Source organism: Danio aesculapii, chromosome 2 (genome assembly GCF_903798145.1).
Source record: "Danio aesculapii chromosome 2, fDanAes4.1, whole genome shotgun sequence".
NCBI lineage: Eukaryota > Metazoa > Chordata > Actinopteri > Cypriniformes > Danionidae > Danio > Danio aesculapii.
Genome location: NC_079436.1, coordinates 15,570,392 through 15,597,066, shown reverse-complemented (window position 1 = coordinate 15,597,066; position 26,675 = coordinate 15,570,392). Strand labels below are relative to the sequence as shown.

The window sequence follows — 26,675 nt, the reverse complement described above, 5'->3', positions numbered from 1 at the left end:
GGCAGCCATAGGGGCTGAAAAAAATAAAAAACGAACTACGTGTTTCGGAAATATAAAGACTGTGTTATGCTGTCAAATAATAACGAACACGTTTTACAAACAAACTACAGCGACTGTAAAGTTTTGATGCGTTTTGCTACCTATGTTTTTGAGATCGCTGAGTATAAGATGAAAAACAATACTTCCGTATTGAAACGTCGAATGTCACTTCCGCCTCCACGCTCACGTGTTCTAAAAATGTCATGCGTCATTCGAGTGATAAACACCCATTCGGCGCGCCCTAAAACTTTTTTCTTTGGCTTTTTAATTCAGTGCCACAGGAACAATAGATATTACATATTCATGACATATTCATGACACTTTAACATTAGCTGCCAGAGAGAAAAGAGAGATAATGGAAATAAAAGAAAGAAGAGATTTACATAAACATGTTTACAGAGTTGTTTTTGCTGAGATGTTTTTCCGCTAGTTGCGAAAGATTTACATACATATATATATATATATATATATATATATATATATATATATATATATATATATATATATATATATATATATATATATATATATATATATATATATATATATATATTTACATATTATATATATATATATATATATATATATATATATATATATATATATATATATGAATAAATTAGCCCCCCTGTCTATTTTTCCCCCAATTTCTGTTCAACAGAGAGAAGTTTTTTCAACAAATTTCCAAACATAGTAGTTTTAATAACTTAAATCTAATAACTGATTTCTTTTATCTTTGCCATGATGAAAGTAAATAATCGTTTACAAGATATTTTTCAAGACACTTCTATACAGCTTAAAGTGACATTTAAATACTTAACTAGTTTAATTAGGTTAACTAGGCAGGTTAGGGTAATTAAGTTATTGATAAACGATGGTTTGTTCTGTAGACAGTCGAAAAAATATATATAGCTTAAAGGGGTTAATCATTTTGACCTTAAAATGGTTTTTAAACAAATTGCTTGTATTCTAGCTGAAATAAAACAAATAAGATTTCTCCAGAAGAAAAAATATAATAATTCTATAACATTTATGTAATTCTATAATATATCTATAATATAATATAACAATTCTTACTTCAACTGTATAAATATATATTATATATTTATTTTATTTTCAGCTTAGTCCCCTTATTAATCTGGGATCGCCACAGCGGAATGATCCACCAACTTATCCAGCATATGTTTCACGCAGTGGATGCCCTTCCAGCCACAACCCATCGCCGGGAACACCCATACACTCTCATTCATACACATACACATACACTACGAACAATTTAGCCTACCCAATTCACCTATAGTGCATGTCTTTGGACTGTGGGTGAAACTGAAGCACCCAGAGGAAACCCACGCCAACAAGGGAGAACATGCAAACTCCACACAGAAATGCCAACTGACCCAGTCGAGGCTCACGAGTCAAACAAACCTCACAGATAAAAAAAAACAGTTGATTTAAAAGCATTTTGTTTGTGACCATGCAAGTCAGTGTAGCTCACTGGGAGGGCATTATTCCATGTATAAAGTGAGACACAGAATCACTGACGAGGGCTTTAGTGTTGCTCGCACAAGTTATGTAATGCAAGCAGATGTTTACAGGCACCCGCAACATGGTGCAATCGTTCTTTTTGAAATGGACTGGACAAAAAGCGATGCTCGTCCACCCAGTGTCCTGCTCCTTTCAAGAGCTTGTGATTTTTTTTAATTTAAAAAAATTAAAATTTGTAAGCAGCAGCTGTCACTTTAATCATCCTTTGAATAAATTATTTATGGCCTTTGTGCGTGGATGATCCTTTCATTATCACCCAGTACGTTTTTCACCTGCTTTCTTTTGCTTACAAGTATTTTTGTTAATATAATTTTATTATCATTCTTGACAATATCATTGCTTTAACTTAAGAAAAATTTGGTAACCTCTTAGTGTAGAGCCCTGAAATATGTCATGTGAAATAAAACTAATTGCAATGCGACACTATGAAACCACAAGCCATTTGCTCATGCTCATTAAATTATTTATTTAATCAATTTTATTATAGGTTGATTTTTTAATTCTTAAAATGCTTTAATATAGCTTGAACTATTTTATCTAAATCAAATCTGACGCTATTGTGTTGAGCCTACAAAAGTTGATACAGCGGTAAAATTAGTATTGAACATGTCAGGGACAATAGGGAATAATATTTCTAATAGGGACAGGGAATAATATTTCTAGGGAGCCGTTGACATGGAATTGAACCAGGTTTTTGGTAAAATCTCAAACAATACAAACATCAAAACAAAACAAAACAAAAAAATTTTTTTATGTGTAATAACAATGAAATGACACAAGGACAAAGTACTGAACTACTAAAACGTATTTAATACTTTATATAAAAGGCTTTTTTTTTTGGTGATGGCAGCTTAAAGACACTTATCATATAGAGAATGAAGCCACATGAATTGCTTAGGTGTGAGTTTCACAGACTACAACAGAGTGTAAAAATATTGATGGTTCTTTGGGTCTGGTCTATCAAATCTGATCTTTAATTTGTATTTTATATTGGATTTAAGTGAGGTGACTAGTTGGCCAATTCTACAGCTTGATTTTCTTTCTCTGAAAGCATTTGAGAGTTTCCTTGACTGTTTTTTGGATCATTGTCTTGCTGAAATGTCCACCCTGGTTTTATCTTCATCATCCTGATAAGATGCTGGACTGAAGCAGCTAATATTAATTTACAATGACGAAGGGCAGAGGGTTGCTGAAGAAGTACTGTAAAATTTCAGCTGCTGTCAGGGCTTTCACTGCCTTTCTCATCTCCCTTTCTTCACACACACATATGCATCCAGCCATTTAAATTTCTGCATTAAGCAGACAACTTTTTTAGAGACACCTTTGGGCAGACAAACTACCTAATATTTGTTTTGCATCACTTTCACTAAAGTAATAATATATTTAACCATTTATCTCTTCGTGTTTTAATTTAGAATTGAAAGTGTAGCGTTCCTAATGGATTTGCTTGTATTGAAATAAACGTTATTATAAGGATTTTGAGCTTTATAAACTTTTTTCAACACTCTTCTATTAACACAACTTAATCCACCATAAAGGGTCTCACTTAATAAATCTAATCTTCCCGCTGTAGGTGTGTGTTCATGGTCTGTATTAGATATCTTCTGTTGTGTCTGTGTTATTTACCATCACTTTTCACCATTTAAGAATGTGGTGTCTCACATACTTCAAACCTCTTTGTCGAATTCCATTGTGCATCTTTTTGTACGCACACATAATCACCAGCACTTGTGTATGGCAGTTATGCTTTGTGGAGTAAGCAATATCTGTGCAGTGGGTAGCTCTTTCTGAGTTCTACATCCCATAAACAATTGAGGTGAAGATTAGAGGATATTCAAAGGTGTGTTTCTGTAATCTATGAGGAGGCAAAACAGAGATCTGAAAATGAAGGCCTGGCTGTTCACATTTGCTCCCTTTTTGGGTCATTGCGTGTTCTTTCCTTACTTGCCAAGCCCCTGTCACATGTACATAACACTACTGAAAGACAACAGACCAGTCCTGATGACCTGTATACAACACGGACATTAAAATGGAAAATTTGCTTGCATTGTTGTCCATTTTAACAGTCATTGTGGAGTTAAACTCTGGATTTTTCAATACAGCAGCTGCCTACATTGACAAAAATCAAGCTGTTGCTGTTAGAGCAGTTGCCAGCTGCTTACATTTCAAGTTATTTAGAATGACATTTTGGGTTAAACCTGGAAGAACCAGTGCCTGGTGGGACATGTTTTTGAATGTTGAAGTTGTTCAAGAGGATTGGCAACAGAACTTTTGGATGTCCAGGTTAACATGATCCATCTCAGAGAAAAATAACATCTGTTTGAGGAAAAAGAGACTACAAAAATATGGCGGCAATAGATGTATTACCTTGTCACCTGAGCGTTTGTTTTCAAAGGTATAGTGAGAAAATCTTTTCAGAAACGCTAGATGAAATGTCAATATGGACGTGGATAGTGTTAATAGGTTCTAAGTGTTTCTGACATTACTAGATATGTCATCCACAATCACTTTAACACTGTTCAAGTATTGAAAGGTTTGGAACATAATTCATTGAAATATTTCTCCAAATGTGTGATTCTTCTAAAATTACTGTTAAAATGCAGTTCAAAACTCTTTGTCAAAATTTATTTGTCTCAAGTGAATACTTTAGGACCACCACTTCCTCAATATTTGTTCTCTATCAGCTGCATAATTCAAATGTTTCAGTGAATGCTTATTCTGACTTTCTTTTCCAGTTTCCACATAGTGACCATACTGTTGTCCCGCACACTCCACCACCCTTTCAATGGCACCCAATTTTCCATCTGATTCAAGTCATCTATGTGGATGTACAACAAGATAAGCATCAGATATATGTTTGATTGGTTGTTCCTCTTTTATATAGAGGAACATTAGCATATCAGTCTTCAGTGTCATTATACTGTGATGTAATTTGCTACACGTTTGATGATTCCCATCTGTATAGTTGTTTTTAGTCCAAATATTTAGTCCAAATATGGGATGTATATCATCCTTCCTCATGGTCCACCATATGTCACTAATCTTGCTTTGGATGTTTTCAGCATTGAGCACATATCAATTGTTGAATGATTTTGTACACTCTTAGAAATAAAGGTACAGGAGCTGACACTGGGGCAGTACCTTTTCAAAAGGTACATATTTGTACCTGAAGGGTCCATAATGGTACTTCAAAGGTACTTTTTAGGTACATTTGGGTAATAATATGCACCTTTTAGGTACCACTGTAGACTCTTTGGGTATAAATATGTATTTTTTTGAAAATTCAATCGTCTTCATTTCCTTCATTTACAGCATCAAATTAAAATTTGTTTTTTGAATCAGTCTCTTCAGACAGTATTTTTATTTTTGTGAGGTCTGGTGGATATATATTTACTAACAAAATGATTCATCACCATTTACAGTTTATACTATGCAACATTGCTAAGTGTTATATGATGTAACGTCATGTCTGGATCATTTACTTGTTCTCCCTGCCATGTTTACATTTGTCTACCAGTTTGACATCAGTGTCTGGTGCAACGTGAATTTAGGAAAGCTGCATGCACCTTGCCTCTGCAGCTTGGCCAGTGGTGTAAAGTAACAAATAACAAATACTCAAACTACTGTAATTGAGTGGTTTTTCTCAAGAATTGTAATTTACTAAGTAGTTTTAAAAATGTGTACTTTTACTTTCCCTTGAGTACATTTTTAGTACTGTATTAGTACTTTCCTTCGACCTGCAGTCACTACTTTTTTTTTTTTTTTGTCTATGGGGATTAGAAAAATCAGACCTGCGATTCCTGTCCAATCAAATCGCACATAGAAGGTAAATCGCATGATAATATAGTACCTCAAGACATGGGAGATTTATAATTGCAGAAAACTGTTTGAAAGCACTAAAAGTGTTCAAGAAGATGTTAAAAATCTTTGTACGCATTGACCCAGAGACTGACTGTAGATGCATGTCACTGATAAGAAGATGACATTTTTACTGTATGATGACCGAAATGGCCTTTATGGGCACCTATGGTGAAAAATCTACTTTACAAGTTGTTTGGACAGAAATGTGTGTAAGTATAGTGTATAAACTGTTATATTGAGGTGAAATAAACAAACCCAGTCCTTTTTTTTCAAATTTAACAACATGAAAACGGTGGACTAATTGGAGCGGTTTTCAGATCGACCGCAACTTTACATAGGAGTGCGGTCCCCCTGCCCACCAATATTGATTGACAGCTGCGTGCATTAACATGTCCGGTAGTTATGTGTATAATCATATCAACAAGACAGGATCAGCTCAAAGCAACCGGGAATTAAAGGTCTGTTCAGTTCGCTAGGATCATTAATCATCATCAAACGTGATCAAGAGTGAGTTTTACAAGTTTAAAATGTTTTAAAACAGTGCTTGTGTGTAATGAATTACAGCTATTTACTTCAGATTCACTTCATCAGCACAGCCACGTGTCAGAACAATTATAAAAGAAGATGCTTCAATCCCAGTTTATGGACGTTAAATCAGGTTTATTTTGTACATTAACATAACAGATATTCATACAGCGGTGGATATTACCAGTGTCATACTGTATGCATGCAAAATGAGTGTAAAGCTTAACGCGCTATCTCTGTGTGTGTGTGTGTGTGTCTGCGCTATGTGTATGTGTGTGTCTGCGCTATGTGTGTGTGTGTGTGTGTCTACGCTATGTGTGTGTGTGTGTGTGTGTGTCTGCGCTATGTGTGTGTGTGTCTGCGCTATGTGTGTGTGTATGTCTGCGCTATGTGTGTGTGAGTGTGTGTGTGTGTGTGTGTGTGTGTGTGTGCGTGAACTTCGTAATGACATTGTGTGTGTGACTCATTGTTGCAAAAAATGCATCAAATACTGATTGTTAAAGTTCTTACTGTAGTATTTCTCACAAACGTTAAGTGAGATCTACTTCCTGAGGCAGCCGAGGGTGGCGATTGCTGACAGGCACGTGGGAACGGTGGGCGGAGAGGACTAGCCGTAAAGGCCCAGTACAAAAAAACAGCAACAACTTTTTTCCAGCTATAATATTGACACTTCAAACAACTATAATAAATAATCTGATGGGCTATAATAAATGATCTGACTTTACAGACACATTCTGGGGACACAAAAGACTTATATTAAATATGAAAAAAGGGGTAACCTATGTGCCCTTTAAACATCCAGCAGGCACAAGACGTCAACATGACATCAGATTGATGTTGTACCGCAACTTTGTGGCGACCTTGCATTATGTTTAGAAATGACAATCGGGTTGACGTCATAACTTAACGTCAGCCGGACATCATTGTACAACAATCAACTTAAAATCAATCAAATATCAACATCTATAGATGTTATAATTTGACGTTGTGTGGACGTTACTACTATGACGTCCATCAGACGTTGGTTTTTGGTTGTCATACCTGATGAATAAATGTCAGTATTTGATGATAATATGATGTTGCTTTAAGATGTTGGCTCGATATTGAATTTTTGGTCACTTTCTAACACAACTTAAAATTAATCAAACATCAACCTCATTTGACAGAAGCGTAAAATGAATTTCATCTCCTTTTACGCTTAAAATACTAAATGAATAAAATAAATGGCTGAAAAACACTTGCAGAGCATATATCCCATTCTTTATTTCTGACACTAAGTTAAAATATGAAATGATGCCAATAATGTCAATATCTACTGAACTCTTCTTTCAGTGGAACCTTAACATTTAGAGCCCTCATTGTGTGAGGCACACATATTACAGTATTTATTGTCATTTTGTTTAGAAGCAGCAAGTGAAAATGGGAATTTGTAAAAATGAGATTTGTAAATATGGCTAAAAATGTCAATATTCCATCTATCTTTATTTTAGTGCACAAAACCAATGGTTTGAGAATTATTTTTATTTAGCTAATTTCAGAATATTTTCCAGTCAATGTTGCATAATTATGCTACCACCACCATGCATCAGTGCATTACTTATCTCAGAGTAGGTAAAATAACAAAAAACAAGAAACATTAAGTCATTAATGCCTGGTTTTTGTTAATGAATTGCCATAAACATATCTTTTATCAATACTTAACATGATCAGGAAACAGGACAACTTGCAATTATTGTCAAATATTTTTTTAAAGCCAAGCTAAATCACTTTGATTCAGATTGCTTAGATGTTTTAATAAATACACAAAAAGATAATGATAATTTTATATTAACCTCTTTCTTATCAAGATAGTCTTGAAGCTCTTCCACTCTGTCAAGATACTGCTTACACTTTTCTCTGATCTTCTGATTGCCCTCCTTACCCTGAGGTTCACCTGAATGTATTAAAATAGATGAGTTCAATGAGAAATTAGTTAAAACAAAAAGACAATTACAAGAGGTCATAGCAAATAGTTATAACTAATTCTATATTTATGCCATTTATGCTATATTTGTGCACTCACGTTTTATTATATGCAGAAAATATTTCACCGCATGATGATATGATTTGATAGCCTCTTCAAAATGTCCAGCCTGGTCCTCCTCTGAAGCTTTCTGAGCTATAGCTATGGCTTTCTGTAAAATAGAGCAAATAAAATGCGTAATTGTGCAATTGTATTTGTAATTGTGCAACTGTAAAATGTGCAATTGTGCTTACTAAACATTAACTCTCCTGTCTCATAAATGTAAGATGTGACATGCATAATCGTAATATGTGAGATGTGTACATCTTAAAGTTTACTTACCCTTCTACTCACACATCATTTAACCACTTTCTTTCTTCTGATTAACACAAAGGAAGATATTTTAAAGAAAGCTTGAAACCTGTAACCACTGACTTCCATATGAGTTGTTTTTTCTACTATGGAAGTCAATGGCTACAGGTTTTCAGCTATATTCAAAATATATTAGATAGTGTTGAAACAGAATAAAGAAACTCAAAGCTTTGAAACCACTTGAGGCCGAGTAAAATTGAGCAAATATCTCTTTAAGGCACTTTGTGCAGCCCCAAAATACAATTAATTAATTAATTTACATCTTTATAATATACAGTTGAAGCCAGAATTATTAGCCCACTGTTTATTTTTTCCCTAATTTCTGCTTAACGGAGAGAAGATTTATTCAACACATTTCTAAACATGATAGTTTTAATAACTCATTTCTAATAACTGATTTATTTTATCTTTGCCATGATGACAGTAAATAATATTTTACTACATATTTTTGAAAACAATTCTAAACAGCTCAAAGTGACATTTAAAGGCTTAACTAGGTTAATTAGATTAATTAGGGAGGTTGGGGTAATTAGGTAAGTTATTGTATAACGATGGTTTGTTATGTAGACAGTCGAGAGAAAAAAATTAGCTTAAAGGGGCTAATAATTTTGACCTTAAAATGGTCTTTAAAACATTTAAAACTGCTTTTATTCTAGTCAAAATAAAACAAATAAGAATTTCTTCAGAAGAAAAAATATTATCAGACATACTGTGAAAATTTCCTTGCTCTGTTAAATATTATTTCTGAAATATTTAAAAAAGAAAAAAAAATAAAGATAATAATTCTGACTTCAACTGTATATATGTAATTTATATCTATTTTAATTATGTTAAGAAACATTGTATATTAAGTTATTCTAGACTTTACAGATTAAATGTTAGAATACATCTGTTTTGTTTACTTAGACATGAAGATGATGTATATGGAAAATGTATATGGAGCCAATGAAAAGAACAGGTAGGACTGCCCCCCCCCCCCCCAGCTCCTGTACACACACACACACACACACACTTACATTGCAGGTCAGGGTATTGCAAATGTATAAATGTATGTATTGTTTGTCTCGCAAAATCTAGAGCATCATCTTCCGTATGACATCAGAAAAGGGAAAACAGACAGGACTGCTGTGAATGACACAACTGGTAAAGGCTTAGAGGAGAATCTGATTCAAGTGATTGGGCAGAATTTAGAATTGGAGTTAATAATTAACTGTCGTGTGCAGAGTTACGTCAATGGCTCCAATATGAGTAGGCTTCAAAAGGGGTCCAAGCCTTAATTCTTGAGAATAGTGCAGAGGCATTACTAATTTTCTGTTGCAGCCACCTCCTTAATCTGCTTTTATGTGATGCAGCATTCTCTAACAGAGACTATTTAACTTTTTGGGGGGCTCTTCAGATACTGTATACAAACTTCTCTTCATCAGACAAGAGATGAAACATTCTGGAAGAATTTGTGGAAATTACACTGAAGCCTTTGAGTGACCCCAGGTGGAAACTGAACTGAATTCTGTTAAAGCTCTGCAAAACTTGATCCAGCATATCCCTTAGTAAATGTGCAGTTGTGCCCCTGTATATGTAAGGAATAATCAACAGCTTGATGTGCATTAAAGGATTTTAATGCACGATGTGAAAGCATTAAAATACTTTAATGCACGGCAACCCGTTGATTATCCCACTTATTCCATGGTCATTTGCTAATAGGTATTTAAACTAGTTTTACTCTTGCAGCACAATATTTGTCCAAATTTTTCATCAGTTTTGACTTGTTAGATTTTCTAGCCCCTCCACTGAATTAGCAGTGACAGGCAGACAGATAGACAGAGAGAGATGATGTGCTTGCTGTTTATACTTGCTAACTTTATTAACATACGATTTTCTCAATCCGATCACAGGTGGACAAATAAGACATTCCCAGCAACACCTGTAGTGTTTCCAGTCACATTCCCAGTCACGCATGTTTCTTTTGTCTACTTTCTACCACTTCGCTGATGAGGGAGGATCTGTACATATGTTGGCTTTCTGTTTACATTACCTTTAAGCTGGGCTACCTACAGTATAGCAGAATTTCCAGCCTGATCTCACGAGAAAACGTAAGTATTTTACGTTTTGACAGTTTAGTAGCTAATTCGTACAAATTTGTACGAGTTCAGTCGTACAAAATTGTACGATTTTAAAAAGGAGGCGTGGCACCTAACCCCACCCCTAAACCCAACCGTCATTGGCGGATGAGCAAATTTAGTACTTACTAAATTGTGCGAATTAGATCGTACGAATTCATACGAATTAGCCATAAATCAAAAAGTTACGAATTACCGTGAGATTGTGTTGGAATTTCCGTGGTCTACATTTTATAATAAAGATACAAATCTTATTAAAAGTACCATATCAATTCAATATGCTTTAGCAATATGTTACTTTACAGATTGGCTAATGGAATTAAAGATAACTTATTTTATTTCCTATCAACTTTAAGCTTTTACACTTTATTCTGTTTAATTTTAACATGTTGTGTTTATAAAATCCATTTAATAAATATTTTTGAACATCTAAAGTAATTTGTGTAATTATGCCTCTTTTGAATCAAATTATTAGACTAGGCAAATTGATCTCATGGAATTGATCTAACAAATAGACAACCGTTGCTTTGAGTAGAATAATGTTACGATTATTAAAAACACATTAAAGTCTATACACATGAAACAAAACGTTCACAAAACTCTATCTTATGAAACACCAGTTCAAGCGTACATAAGATGCATTTTGAAGAAAAAGCAGCCAAAGCAGGAATTACAGGAATCTTTGCTGTTAAATATGTAGAGTTTTTAATTTTGCAAAAGAAAAAAAAACATATCCAGACAGGTAGAGAACATTTTAATATTAATTATACATCACGCTTTCAACAACAGAGATGCAAAGGTTCTAAGATGGTCTGGTTATTATAAAGCTTCTCTCGGCGTGAAATTCGTGGAGCTGCTGCTGACTGCCTGGAGCTCAGAGTTCGACATTTGTAAAAACGCGCTTTCCTTAAACATAAACTGACGATTTGACTTTAAAATAACTATGGTCTCACTTGAAAAACTCTTAATACTTGATTTTGTAGCATAATTGAAGAGTATTTTTTATTTTTATTTTGTGGATTTCCTGTCTGGCATTAACCGTCTTCATCTGTTCCTTGTGGAGCACATGTAAGCTGCTGTGTTTCAACAGACTATAAAATAAATATATAATTATTAGCCACCTGTATATTTTCCCCAATTTCTGTTAAATTTTTCGAACCCATTTCTAAGCATAATAGTTTTAATAACTAATTTCTAATAACTGATTTCTTTTCTCTTTGATGACAGTAAATAATATTTTAGTAGATACTTTTCAAGATACTGGTTACTAGTTAGTTAAATACTACTTAATTAAAGGCTTAACTAGGTTAATTATGCAAGTTAGGGTAATAGACTGATTTCACGCGGCTGCCATTTTTAAAAGCGAAATCGTTGGGAGTTACATTAGAACGTTGTGTACTTGGCTGTATATCTTATCAGCGAATAGAAAGAGACACAAATTTATCATTTCACCGCCTTCTGAGTGACCCGAAGGTCTGTTCTGAATGAATGGTGAAAATATAAAGGGATATCAGAGCTCATTTTCAGCTAAGTTAAGGGAAACGGCACTAGTTAGCTAACGTTTTCTTTCCCAAACACACGTTTTAGATGCCATTTATCAAACTCAAGTTAATGAACTGATTCTTTCACTATATTAGACTTGTCACGTTACTGAATTAAAAGAAAATTTGTCAATTTCCCGCTAACATTTAAAGCACTGTTGATGGCTTTCTTAAAACAGCGCTGACTGGCCATTGTGTTCACGTGCTCAACAGATATGCTTGTGATTGGCCGAGAAGGTCATCAGTTCACCCTCCGCTGTTTACCGAGCACAAACACAGCCGAGCGATCTGCTTGATGACTCTACTGATCCTTATGGCTGTTTCGCGCTTGCGCTCCAGTCTCCGTGTATCTGTGTTTGCACTGGGTGAAGAGCGGTAAACTGAGTGCAAACACAAGATACATGGAGACTGGATCGCAAAGCAGCCGTGAAGATCAGTCGAGTCATCCGCGCTCAGTGGCGCTTCAATTTTAACTTAGCGGGAATTAGACTGTTTTAAAACTTCAGTACCGGGACAACACGAGGGTGTGCTACAGAGGACTGCAGTTTTTATCGCTCACCAAGTTACATAGGCTGAAGCAGGGAAGCGTCCCCTCTGTTTACCTGCTGCCATGAACTGAAGCCTAGGAGGACACTTGAGCATATTACTCTTACAGAGCTTGTGATGTTGTTTGATGGTAAATTGCTTTTAATTGTTTAAATTAAACGTACTGACTGATATTAAAGTGATGTTTACACCATATCTGTATTTTGAAATCTCGGCAACAGTTGGAGGTTTGTAGTCCACAGCATGTCACTGCAATGTTTACAGTGCTGGTCCTATACTTCCGCGTTTCTTCCCACCACAGCCTCGCTTTGGTTCTTTAAAATGGCGGCCGCGTGAAATAAGCGTATTAGACAAGTTGAATACGACTTACATGAGCGTGACTGAAAACTACATTTGATCAATGTGTTACATCTGTTCTTTGGTACTTGCCGACTGTTTGTAAATTTGTAAAAACTGCAGGTAAAACTATGTACACTAGATTTTTGATTAATTATGGTCTCTGCATAGCCGAGCACTTCCTATATAAAAAGTGTTAAAATCGCTATTACCTGTGTCAATTTGGGCGTCAACCTCTGACGAATGCGGGGAACTAGGCTAATGCACACAGCACCGTCATGACAGAGAGAGTGAGTGCGCAAGAAAGCAGAGGGAGCTAGTGCCCGAGAGAGTGAGTGCACGTAACACATTGAGCGTGCAGAGAGAGGCCTGTCTCTCCGCAGTCGGCTGATCTCGATTCTTCACGGCGTTAAATGGAAAGAAAAAAAAACTCCGCATTTCGCAACGCAAGCGTCTGTGGTCCTTTTAAGGTTATCAAAAATCCCTGTTCACATGGTAGTCTAGACTCAATCAGAGTATTATCTAAATCATATTAAAATCGGAGCATTGGTGTCCATGTACGTACTCATTGTAAGTGCCATATGATGTCAGAGACAGTGCATTCTTCTGCCTTTGAGCCCTCAAATGTGTCATAAACCTTGATGTGTTTCCCCCCAACACAACACTTTTGTAAATCATCTACTTCACTTTGCAGTGTCAGAAGCCTTGCTTGTAAAATACACTTTAAAACGCTTAGTTTAAGCAAAATTGATGAACGCGATCATGCGTGCTGATCTGAAGAGAGTCGCTGTTCCCTGTTCCCTAAAATGAATCATATTTTTGAGGGTTTGAATATGCTTGAAAACTCACAAAACTGAGCACACATACCAGAAGGCGAAAATTTACGTTTGGTATAGGTTTCGGAAGTGGGTATGGCAAAATGACTAGACAGTGTCAAATATACAAATTTGATGAAGCCCCCAAGCTATGTTTCACACACACACCAAAACACGCACACACATCAAACATGCCAAAACCTACAAAATTGTCTCTTGGAGCAAAATCTCAAACCCAACAGAAAGTGAGATATTTTTTACTTCCTCTGTCAAAAAAAAGCCATTTCAAAGCCATTTCCAGGCTTTGTATTTTAACGAACTCGTCCTAGGGATTTTTTCAGATCAGCACCAAAATTTGGGTATTGCCATCTAAAGGCCTTGGCAATGTTAAATTGCGTAGATCTAGAGTTTTCGTCAAGGACGTGTCCATGGCAGCCTCACAACTTTTTGATTCTTTTGCCACAAGACAGGAAGTTGTTATAATTCAGGCATACTTTGATCTGCCTCAAAATCCACACGTTTGATAACAGTCCTGACTTGAACATGTTTACATTCCAATATTCAGTTACAGTTATAGCGCCACCTGCTGACAACAAGAAATGACATGTTTTATATTGCAACAAACTCCTTCTAGAAATTTTATCAAATCTAAGTTTTCTCAGTCTAATCCAAAGACCTTTGTGATGTTAAATTGTGAAGATCTAGAATTTTCAACAAAGGGCGAGTCCGTGGCGGACTGACAAATTTAGTGTTTTGCCATGGAAGAGGAAGTACTTATAAATCAGCCACACATTGTCCAATCTGCCTGAAAATTCACATGTTCAATGAGATTCCTCTCCTGAGGACATCTACATGCCAATATTGTGTCACAGTCATAGCGCCACCTGCTGACAGAAGGAAGTTTGGCATAAATAATTTTCTCAGGTTTTTTTTTTATATTTCAGCTTAAATTATTATTGTTTGCTTTTGTAAACTCTGTCATCTTAAGACCACCTGGCGGCGGTGAACCCAGGTGCAGGGTCCCTTTCATTGCTGCTTGCAGCTTTCATTTATTTTATGTTTTTTTTACATTTTTGACCATAGTTTTATTCCTCTGTTGCATTCATATTCTGGGTTAATGCTTGCCTGAATATAGAATAGACCTATTTTGAATAAAATTTTTATTGAATTTAATCTTTTTAATAAGCACTGGAAAACTAGAAATAAACAAATAGCGTGACATGGCAAAGCAAGAGACTCACTAACAAGGGATATATATATATATCAAACATTGGATCACATGACATGACAATGAGGAAAACCAATGAAGCACAAAATACAAGACATAACCAACCAATGAGAACATGACACACACACAAGGAAGCACATGACAAGACTAAACTATGAGAACATGACACACACCCACTAGGGAGCATATGGCAGGAAGCAGGGCAGGAAACAGGAAGACAAAACTAAATACAAAATACAAGACCCGACCACATGACAATTAAGTAGGTACTACTTTTGAATTTGAATTTACCGTTAGAAAGTACATTCTATGTAGTATGAATGCGAGTAGTATGAATGGAACTCGGACGTACTACATCTGCCATTTGTCAGTATCACGTGACCTACGCACGTCAGTTGCATCCCTTAACTTCAATTCATGAATTCCCCCACGTGGCATCATGGGATAGGGTAGCATCCATTATATTGATACTTCATAATCTCGCCGGAAATAGTAGGTCATTGGGCTACTTCTCGCATACTGTTTTTCTTTCTCTATGAATTCGGACATACTACTCAGCTCGCATACTGTTTATTAGGGCTGCTCGATTATGGGAAAAATAATAATCACGATTATTTTGGTCATAATTTTAACCACGATTATTCAAAACGATTATCAGTTGAAGTCAAAATGATTTGCCCTCCTGTGAAATTTTTATATATATAAAATATATAATATATATATATATATATATATATATATATATATATATATATATATATATATATATATATATATATATATATATATATATATATATATTTCCCAAATTATGTTTAACAGAGGAATTTTTCACAGTATTTCCTATAATAGTTTTTCTTCTGAAGAAATGCTTATTTGTTTTTTTCTGCTAGAATAAAAGCAGTTTTTAATATTTTGAGACCTTTTTAAGGTCAATATTATTAGCCCCTTCAAGCAATATATATTTTTGATTGTCTGCAGAAGAAACTACTGTTATACATTAACTTGCCTAATTACCCTAATTTGAATGCCTTTGAATGTCACTTTAAGCTGAATACTAGTATCTTGAAAATATCTAGTAAAATATAATGTATTTTACATTAAAGCAAAGATAATAGAAATCAGTTACTAGAAATTATTATAGTTATTAAATCTGTTATGTTTAAAAATGGGTTGAAAGTAAATCTTTGCATTAAACAGAAATTGGGGGGAAAATATAAAGGACCGCTAATATTTCAGGAAGGCTAATAATTCTGACTTTAACTGTATATATGCACAGTTATTTTCCTCCCTCTACATAAGGAAAGGGAAATAAATACAATAGAATAAAAATATGAAACAAACTAAGCTTTAAGCATCTTCGCTGTAGGAAAAAAAACTTCAGCTACAAAAGTCCTTCAGTCAAGAACAGTGAGAGATTTTCTTCATTTGTTGCTTGATTGATAATAAAAACAGTCGGCAGCAGGAATATTGTGCTGTCACTTTAAGAATAGTGCAGCTATGATATGGTTTCTCTTTCACATGTTTTTTGATTCTCAACTTGTATGTTTATTACACAAATGAGGGTTAATATGAATATTTACTAAACACAGCGCTCTGACACAAATGTGCATGTATTTGACCATTAAAGTGCTCGCATTAAGATGGCGTTAGATGTGTGTGCTCCGCTCGTCTCTGAGGCTGAGCGCGTACACCCACACACAGAAGCATGCGGTCTCATTTGCACTTTTAAACATGAATGAATCGAATGTTCATCAATGAATGATGCGCATCCCGTGGTGCAAACATTACATTAAAGTACATGCTTTTAGTAATGTTCATCTGGAACTGAGCTTTGCAGAGAAACAAATGTGTACAACTGTAAAGGGGCGGTATATGATGCAAGAATCGTTTATCTCGATTAATGCTTTTTCATAATCATTAGAAGCCAAAATCGAAATTGAAATCGGATTTTCGATTATTTGCACAGTCCTACTGTTTATAGCATACTATATAGTTTGAAAGGATGCAATCTGGGACACATCAAATGTCTGCTCAGCTCTTTTCCTTCTGACACAACACCAATATATGCCACTTGTGCCACCTAGTACACACCTCCTATAGAGGACTCAGAACAAGCAACCATACAAAACCAGCACTCAATATGAAAATACTAAATACAAGTATATTTTATATAAAATCATTAAACAATAATTTGGCTCCAAAAGTGTGCCTGTGCAAAACATTGTGTACTATACAATTACATACTCCAAAAACTCAAAATTGCCTATTGGTGGCCAATTTCTTACAAAATTCTTACAGACCTCTAGAACCATTAGTTGAACATGCCCACCAATTTTCATCCACCTTGGACAAAGACACTACATGACACACCTACTTTCCTGAGTTTTTTAAATGAGGTTCGTGAGGCTGAGGAGATGGAAGCCACTTGACGTAAGACCACAGCTGCTGCAAAGCCCATACACTTGCAAGAAGAAGAAAGCGCCTGTCCCACTGTTATGTTTGAACTTAAAGCAGAAATTCAAGAATTGAGGGCTCAGATAAAGAGTGACCATTTAAATATTGGGTCTGCTTCACCCATGATGATCAAGAACAGAGTGAATCCATGACAATTAAGCCCCACAGATCCAAACTAAGCAGCCAAAGGACTGAGGTTCAAGTTTTGAGGAAACAAATACTTCAGTTGCAACAACAGCTAGCTGTAATAAAGGTTGGTCAAAGTGATTCAGGAAGCCATGCCCAGTTACCACAACCCCTTGTTTCAAGCTCGTCATGACACCAGCTTTCAAAAACTAAAGCTGACTACTTTTGTTACCAGTGCAGTGTGGAGGGACACATCATCATCAAGTGTCAAGACCCTGAAAATGCGACTTTTGTAATCAACAAGCTAGTATGTTCATTAAAAAGGGCTAAAGGAACAAAGAGGGGTCCAAACAGCAACAGCCATTCTGGGGATAGAGCTTGTTTTTCCAAAAAAGAGCAAAAAACACACCTGTGAGACAAAGGGCCTTCCCAAGGGCTTAATAGGACATGCAACTACTATTGCAATAAAAGTGGGAGGACATCCATGCTATGCTCTGTGGGACAGCAGGTCTCAAGTCAATATTGTTTTTGATTACTGGTATTCTCAACACCTGTCAAATGTGCCCACACTTCCCCTTTCTGGCCTATCCATCAGGAGCCTAAGTTCATCCAATTATCCGTACAAAGGATGCATTGTAGTTAATGTCACATTCCCTGCTGCCCTTACTGGGGCAGAAAAAACTGTTACTATCCTTGCTTTAGTCAGCCCAGACTCACAGTGACCTCAGCAGTTCCCCATAATCATCGGAACCAATGCTAGTTTCTTTCAGCGACTGACCAATGGTGAAGATACTAATATCACACCCAGTGCCCACTCACTAAGAATTTAAACACACCTGGACACCACAACTCTTTCTGTTGACCAACCTGTGGGTCAAATAAAATGGAAAAGGCCCAGGAAGGCTTAATGTCTCATCACAAGGTGAGCGATATGCTTTATGCAAAATTGAGTCTGACAAACCCTTAAGGAAAGATATCTTTCTTATTAAAATGTTGCCTGTTGATTCCCTTCCTGCTGGGCTGCTTTTTCCCCTGTTGTACTTTCCTCATCAGTAGTAGATGTGAATAATTACAGGATATTGATTCAGAATGAAACCAGCAAAGCACTCTCACTTCCTCCAGGGACTGTAGTTGCCCATCTATACCCTACCGACACAGTTACCGTTGCACATGGAGTTTAAGAGTCTGAGATTAATCCAGACTTGTTTAAATTTGGTGATTTAAACATACCTACTGCCTACAATGCATCCTTCGAAAGAAAGGTTTTTCAACACAGGAGTTGGCTGTAGGTTTGGCTAAAGGTGTCACCCATCAGATTATACTGCATGAAAATCACCCTTTCTGAAAGATTTCAAGGCACATTGCCCCAGCCAATATTGATGATGTAAGATGGTATTTAATAGAATCTTATAGCTGCTGGTATCATCGAAGAGTCCAGAAGTCCATACGTATCAACTATAGCCGGGGTACTCAAATACAAATTTTTTAAAAGTCCACTTGCCAAGTTTTCATTCAGTCTGAGGTCCGGAAAAGTAACTCTCAAATTCCAAATAGAGAACTCCAACAAAAAAGTCCAGAAGGTGACAGGGTTACAGAGAGATTCCTGCAGTGCTAGGTTTTCTTGGAGCTCAATTAGCTCTGTTTGCAAAGTAGCAGCATTTGCCCATGGGAAGACTTTCATGGCTTCAGTTGAAAATTCTGCAATACTTTTGACTAGAAATGGATTTTCTATGCACAACAAGACATGCTTTCCCAGAGGGAAATCTTCGAATCGAGTTTGGACATTTTGAATCAGTTTTTTCCAGAAATTCAGCATAATTGTGATGGTGATGTTTTCCTGCAGTCTGATCCAAAATCTTAGGAAGTGAAGCAAGTTCTGCTGTAAATCACATTTGAACACCTCCAGCTTCCTCTGGAAAGCACGGACAGCTGACATGAGGTCACACACAGTGCTGTTTTTGCCCTGGAGCTTCATATATAAAAGCAACAACTTCCATTTCTTCTTCATTCTTCATGAAATCCACAAATGGTTTGGCTTTTGCACTCCTTTGATTCAAAAGAAATGTCTCCAGCTCTTTCCGCAGTGCCCAAAACCGCTCCAGTACCTTGCCTTTGTACTGAGAGAGACTGTAGAGGTTTGTCTCTGAGAAAAAAAAAATACTTTCATAACTGCATATCACTCATATATTAGCTATAATCACTGCTACACTATAGCCTAATGTTACTGTCTCCTAGAACTAACTATTGAAGTAAGACCTATAGCACCATGCTTCATGGGTGCTCTGTATTCATCTGGAATTTGGTACGAGAAACAAGATTGCAGTTTTGGGACATTGAAAGAGCTTATTGAACCACAGAGAGTGAAAGATTGTTCGAGAGGCCAGATTCATTCCATCAGCAGTGTTGTCATTTCGGTCTGACGCTACATCGGACTGACGATTCACAGGGAAGGATATCAATAGCTGGGACGGATGACAACCCTGACAGCTAAAGGAACGCCAGGTACATTTGTATTCTTTTATTTTGCTCATTAAAGAGCGAAATGGCTATTTTGCAATTTCAAAGGCAGTTTCTAACAATAAGAAGACTGCATTTTAATTCAGTATTATAAGATTATAAAATTATTTGTAACTTAATATTAATTAAAGGTAGTGCATGTATTAAATTAAAACCACCCAGTAGGCAGCAGCAGGACACTGTCTAAAGAACTCTTTTCATTCAAATGTAGAAACTGAAAGCATTAATGCATCCTTAAATAATTAAACTGATTTAATTTATAGTCAAATGTTTGTTACCAGATAACATGAGAAAATTGAATTAGAAATTTTACTCATGCTGGAACATTTACATATAACAAATAATATACATTTATATTTATAGCAGCATCAAAGTAAAAAAAAATCTATTACTGAGGAAATAAACTGAAATAATAATTGAAAAGGTTGCAAACAACATACTTTTCTTGATAAACAATAACTTATTCCTATTCTTAATAACTTAAAAAATCATATTCAAACTCAGAAAGAGTTGAGCATAGAAAGAGAAATATTTGGACACATGCCCAATACTTTAAGAAGTATTATAACATTTAAATCACAATGTGAAATGTTAATATTTTCAGTTGTGCATTTTCCAAAGAAGTATCCCATTTATTCAAAGGTGAACCGGAACTAAAAATACACTGCGTTGCCAATAGGGGGAAGTGAAGTGACATCATTGTGAAAAGGGTCTTCTTTGCTGATCCAAAGAAACCATCTGACCCATGACTCAAAAAACCATGTGATCCAGTGTGATCCGTTACAATGTCGTTACAAAGTTCACACGCACACACACAAATACACACATACACAGCGCAGCAGACACACACAAACACACACACACACACGCACACGCACACGCACACACACACACACACACACGCACACACACACACACACACACACACACACGCACACACACACACAGACAGCACGTGCATTTAGCTTTGCACTCTTTTTGCTCGTAAATGTGACAGGAAAGGATTTATCTCCACCGCTGTATGAATTTCTGTTATGTTAATGTACAAAATAAACCTGATTTAACGTCCACAAACCAGGATTGAAAAGTCTTTTTTTATAACTGTCCTGACACGCGGCTGTGCTAATGAAGTAAAGCTGAAGTAAATCGCTGTAATTCATTACACACATGCACTGTTTTAAAACATTTTAAACTTTAAACTTCTTGATCATATTTGATGATGATTGATGATCCTAGCAAACTGAACAGACCTTTTGTTCCCGGTTGCTTTGCTCTCGTCCTCTCTTGTTGATATGATTATACACGTGACTACCGGGCATGTTAATACGCAGCTGTCAATCAATTCAGTGGGCGGGGGGATCGCAGTCATACGTCAAGTTGCGGTCGGTCTAAAACCGCTCCAATTGGTCCACCGTTTTTCTGTTTTTAAATTGAAAAAAAAAAAAAACGACTGGGTTTGTTTATATCACCCCAATATGACGGTCTATACACTATACCTACACATATGTCTGTCCAAACAGCTTGAAAAGTATATAGGTGCCCATAGGTGCCCTTTAAGCTCAACAAACCCTGGGCTGTATAAATCTCTGGACTGCCTAGATTAATAAGTAACAAATCTTTCCCTTTAGAGATCTATAAAAGAGTCATAAAATTGAGCATTTATGACATATTCAATCAGTATGCAATTTTTTGTGGAAATCAGACCATAGGTGCCACTATAACAGTTGTTACTGTTAAATGACCAAAAAATGTAAGCATATTGTAACATATCACCAGAGGTGACATAGGAACTGAAGATTTGTAATCAAGTAAAAGTAGTTAAATGTTATGTAATGTAATGTGTATTTAGTGCATTTATCGTGTATGACCATTCACCCAAAGCGCTTCACAATCATGACGGGGGTCTCTCCACACATTGTCACACATTTTGCATGGCTTAATTGTTCATCATAAAATTAGGAATGTTCCCTAATGTGTTACTTTAGGGTACATGGCTACTTATTTTTCCCTCCTAAATATGTACACAGGAAACTGTTATTTTTATTTCATAATCAGTTCTAAATAGACAATGTCTCTCCAAATGATGCAGATAATAGAATAGGGTTAGACATAGGGTTGTATGATATGACAGAATTCACAATATATGTCATCGCAAATCCTGATAATGATATACCTCACAACATAGTACCTTTTCTGTAAATTCAGTCAATTAATAGTTTATATACATTGATCACATGTGAAGGACTATTACTTTTTTTACATTTTAAAGTACAGTATATACTTGTATATAATTTACTCATGCATAAGTAATAATAATATTTCTGTATTTATTTTAAACACTGCAATGTTTGTTTAAGGGCATGTTTGATTAAGAATGAAAAAATAAATAAATATCAATAAAATATTTAAGGATTTTTACATGATTTTGTACTAAATAGTCGAGCTTACAAGAATGATTTTTCAAATATCTTATTAAAAACTAGTATGTTTTATGGTGTAGGCAGTTAAATGGACGAATAAAAACAAGAGATATCAAATGTTGGATGAAAACATTGTGAACGGATAACTTTTTTATGCTTCTCATCAACACCTAGCCTCAAAGAGGAAAACCACACTGTTACTTCCAGCTCTGAACTCTTAAAGGGGAAACTTGTGAATTCTGCCGAACGTATAAATGCATGCAAACAATGGCCCTGTTTCTTTGTAAGGCATATTTCTTTAAAAAAATGTATGTAAGTGTATAAATCAATGTTCATTGCAGTACAGTGTGCCGAATAAAACAAAATTACATGATGGCCGAGGATATGTCATAAGTATAAGAATAAATAAATGCACAAATGTTGTGGAGAGATTGCTATTGCACTATGCTACAATAAAGTACTTAAAACATTAGCAAAAATTATTAGCAGAAATTATATACTCAGAAATGAGCTATGATTTAATAGTCGGAGTAGACTATTTAGTTTAATTCGTACTTAAGTAGCATAACAGTAACATCTTCATCTGATACAAAATGTGTGTAAACATGTTTAGTGAGCATTAATCTAATAGTTTACCCATTTTATTTATTTATGTGTGAGAAAGTTTATTCTCCATGGTGGATGTATTTTAGTGTCAGCCATAATCTACAGGTTGTCCAAGATCTAAACTTCATCAGTGTCATAAAGGTTTCAATGCACTTGACCCTGTGTTATCAACCCAGTGTTATCAACACTATCGGAAATACTTATTATTATTATTTTCACTAAAATGCTAAAGGGGGTCACGGTGGCGCAGTGGGTCGCACGATCACCTCACAGGAAGAAGGTCACTGGTTCGTCACTGAGTCAGTTGGCATTTCTGTGTGGAGTTTGCATGTTCTCCCCATGTGCGCATGGGTTTCCTCCGAGTGCTTCGGTTTCGCCCACAGTCCAAAGGCATGCATTATAAGTGAATTGGGTAAGCTAATTTGTCCATAGTGTATGTGTGTGAATGAGAGTGTATGGGTGTTTCCCAGTGATGGGTTGAAGCTAGAAGGGCATCTGCTGCGTACAACATATGCTGGATAAGTTGGCAGTTCATTCTGCTGTTGTGACCTCTGATTAATAAAGGGACTAAGCCGAAAAGAAAATGAATGAATTAAATGTTAAAAAACTAAGACAATAGGAGAGTCAATTATGGTTTTATCCAGGTCCACAAATCCTATAGGACGAATCACAAATAAAAAAACGTTCTTTGCCCTTACTGCTGCAATGAATATGGTGCAAAACCCATTCACACACCTGCACTAAAAAATGTGAAGTCACAGACAAAACTTGCACATCTGTAGGTTAGAATGTGTATCCACGCAAAGAGAGATGCATGCAAATATTCAGGAAAAAACATTTAAGAGAAAACAGTTTACATGCATGCAGTTCAAAAATTGGTGCTGCCTGCCAACACACAATTTGTAAGCATCATAGGTGTTTATCACGTCATGATGGCTAAGGAGGTAGCTCACTAGGTTTTAAAACATAGGCCTACAGCCATGTCACTACCACACAAGCATTATACAACCAGGTCTGATATGTGAGTGCCATTATCATCGTCTTAAATATTAGTAGCCTACGGCTTTTGTTTATTTTTTCTGTTCATCTATGTAAAGCGGCTTTAACACAATCTATCAAGTGTAAAAAGCGCTATAGAAATAAAGCTGACTTGAAAGTTGTTACAAACAACAAATTAAATCACGAGAATAAATTAATTACATACTACAAATTTCACCACTTCGTCTTGTATCTAAGCCGTTCATGATTTCTGCATGGATATATTTACAGTACCTGTAGATTTGTAGGCTCCATGTTACGCTGATTTGTCTTGTTTGAGGTCCGCGCACTCAGTTTCGGTACTTCTGGCGTTGACAGTATCGAGTCTGACAGTATGTTGTTAACACCCACTCGACTCACAGATCAGGCATGATAATAATTGAAAAAAACAAGAAACAGCACCCTCTGTGGAAGCATGTAAGTAGTAAAATCCTTCACAAATGAGTGTAGTTTGGTGTAAAATTAAAATGTAACGTATAATGTAGGCCTGAATACATGAATATATTTGCCATTTCAAATAATAGTTTGAATAAGTAAATTACATACAAATTGTAACAATTTATAAGTTGCTAAATTAAATTGAAAATATATTACTCAAAATGAACTGATGTGTTCAATGCATACAGGCAGATAAAGCAAAATAATCATTTAAATGTTATTCGTCCTAAATGCATTTTCATCTTAACTGTGATGTGTAATAATGTACTGTAAGAAGTTTTAAAGCAAAATTCAGTGTTTTTTTCAAAATGCATTCTGAGCCAAAGGTATAGCAAATGCTTGCAAAATTGTGAGTAACGTGTCTTTTTAAAGAATTAACACTCATATGTAAGATGTTTGACAAATCCATTTTCAATAATACATGTTAAGTCCATGTGGTTTTTAAAATGCAGTAACATTGGTCATGATGTATTAACTGAAACTTGATTTTTCGATGCTGGATGAGTTGGCGATTCATTACACTGTGGCGACTCCTGAATAATAAAGGGATTAAGCCGAAAAGAAAATGAATGAGTAACGCTTTTTTGAAGCACATGTGAATTCAATATAATATAAGGAATGTGCAGCATTTATGATACATGTATTTCAAATGCAAAATAGTATTTTGTAATTTGCAATTAATAGGGTTAATGAAAATGGTTTATTATTTTGTGTCAAAATACTTTAGTGTCTTGTATTTTTGTAGTTTCAAAATACTATAAAATACTTTGCAAGAACATTAAACATCATAAAAATGTGGCCTCTGATTGGGGCTTTCTCAGATATTTGCCTATAGGCTTAAGATCAGATCAGATCAGAACAGAAAAGAAATTTATTTTTAAGAAGGTGGTCAATGCGTGGAGTATGGACAGAAATTATGCTTAAAGAAAGTAAAAGACAAATGGCATGGCTATATTCAGAAGCAAGTTAACAATCATTGAAAATGTATACTGTGTATTGAAATTTGGGTGTATGCAGTGGGATTTTTGAGTTTGTCGAAAATAAATTTATGGTGTTTGTGTATCCTATTTTATTTTTTGATTCTTTAATGGAAAATAAGTGTGTGTGTGTGTGTGTGTGTGTGTGTGTGTGTGTGTGTGTGTGTGTGTGTGTGCATCAGTGGTGTAGTTGGTGCATTTTTGTTTAAATTGCGCCATTCCCTGCCCCTTAACAACCACAGCAACTGTGAGAATATTTCGTGAGTTTTTCACAGGATTAAACACAGTGACAGAACCACTTAATGAATGTACTCATTTTAACTGCATATCTGAGTGAGATCAGAGTCTAACATCATGTGTTGTATCGAATTAAAAATTATTTCCTATTATAACTTTAATAATGATAGTAAAATATGTAAACTAGCCTTTAAGTTTTTAATATGTTTATATTTATGCTATTATGAATTTAAAAAGTGGCAGTTTTATTTAATACATGGATAAAAATGTACTTGAGTATAGGCTAGTATATATATATATATATATATATATATATATATATATAGGCTCATATACATTTAAATACAGCTCAATATACTAAGCCAATCTCCGTGTCTACTGGGGTCACTGTTACCTACAGTAAGCTTAAATCATTGAATTGGGAATAAAATGAATAAATTTGTTTAAATATTTTTCCATTTTAAATGAATAGTTCACCCAAAAAAATTTAATTGTCATCATTTACTCAATCTTTACTTGTTCCAAACCGGTTTGTGTTTTTTATTCTGTTGAACACAAAAGAAGATATTTTGAAGAAAGCTGGAAACCTGTTACCATTGACTTTTTTGGAAGTCAATAGTTACAGGAAACTGATGTTTAGTATATATATATATATATATATATATATATATATATATATATATATATATATATATATATATATATATATATATATATATATATATATATATATATATATATATATATATATATATGGATTGGGTGGGTAATAGTACACCACGTTTTTTTAGGACTACACTACACTGGGTGTGTGTGTGGGTGTGTATTAAGCTCACATATCCAATGAAATGTAACACATTCACCAAACAGTTGGGCAGTACCTGATAATTTATAATGTAAAACACACAACATCAACCATTAAAAGTACAGTT

At 35.2% G+C, this 26,675-nt stretch overlaps 1 protein-coding gene across 2 annotated transcripts in view; it reads right to left on the bottom strand.

Annotated features, from left to right (window-relative positions):
• vps4b (vacuolar protein sorting 4 homolog B) overlaps positions 1-24,410 on the bottom strand; it is a 37,534-nt gene extending 13,124 nt beyond the window's left edge. Inside the window, exons 1-3 of one of the 2 annotated variants that reach the window (XM_056473464.1) lie at positions 24,326-24,410; positions 8,033-8,144; positions 7,803-7,903 (exon numbers count right to left, since the gene is read on the bottom strand). In XM_056473464.1, the coding sequence (XP_056329439.1) occupies positions 7,803-7,903; positions 8,033-8,144; positions 24,326-24,346 (234 nt within the window). In that variant the 5' untranslated portion in view covers positions 24,347-24,410. Of the gene's footprint in view, positions 212-7,802; positions 7,904-8,032; positions 8,145-24,325 lie in introns of those variants that run through there. The other variant, XM_056473473.1, reaches the window with a different exon arrangement.
• Positions 24,411-26,675: the final 2,265 nt, after the last annotated feature.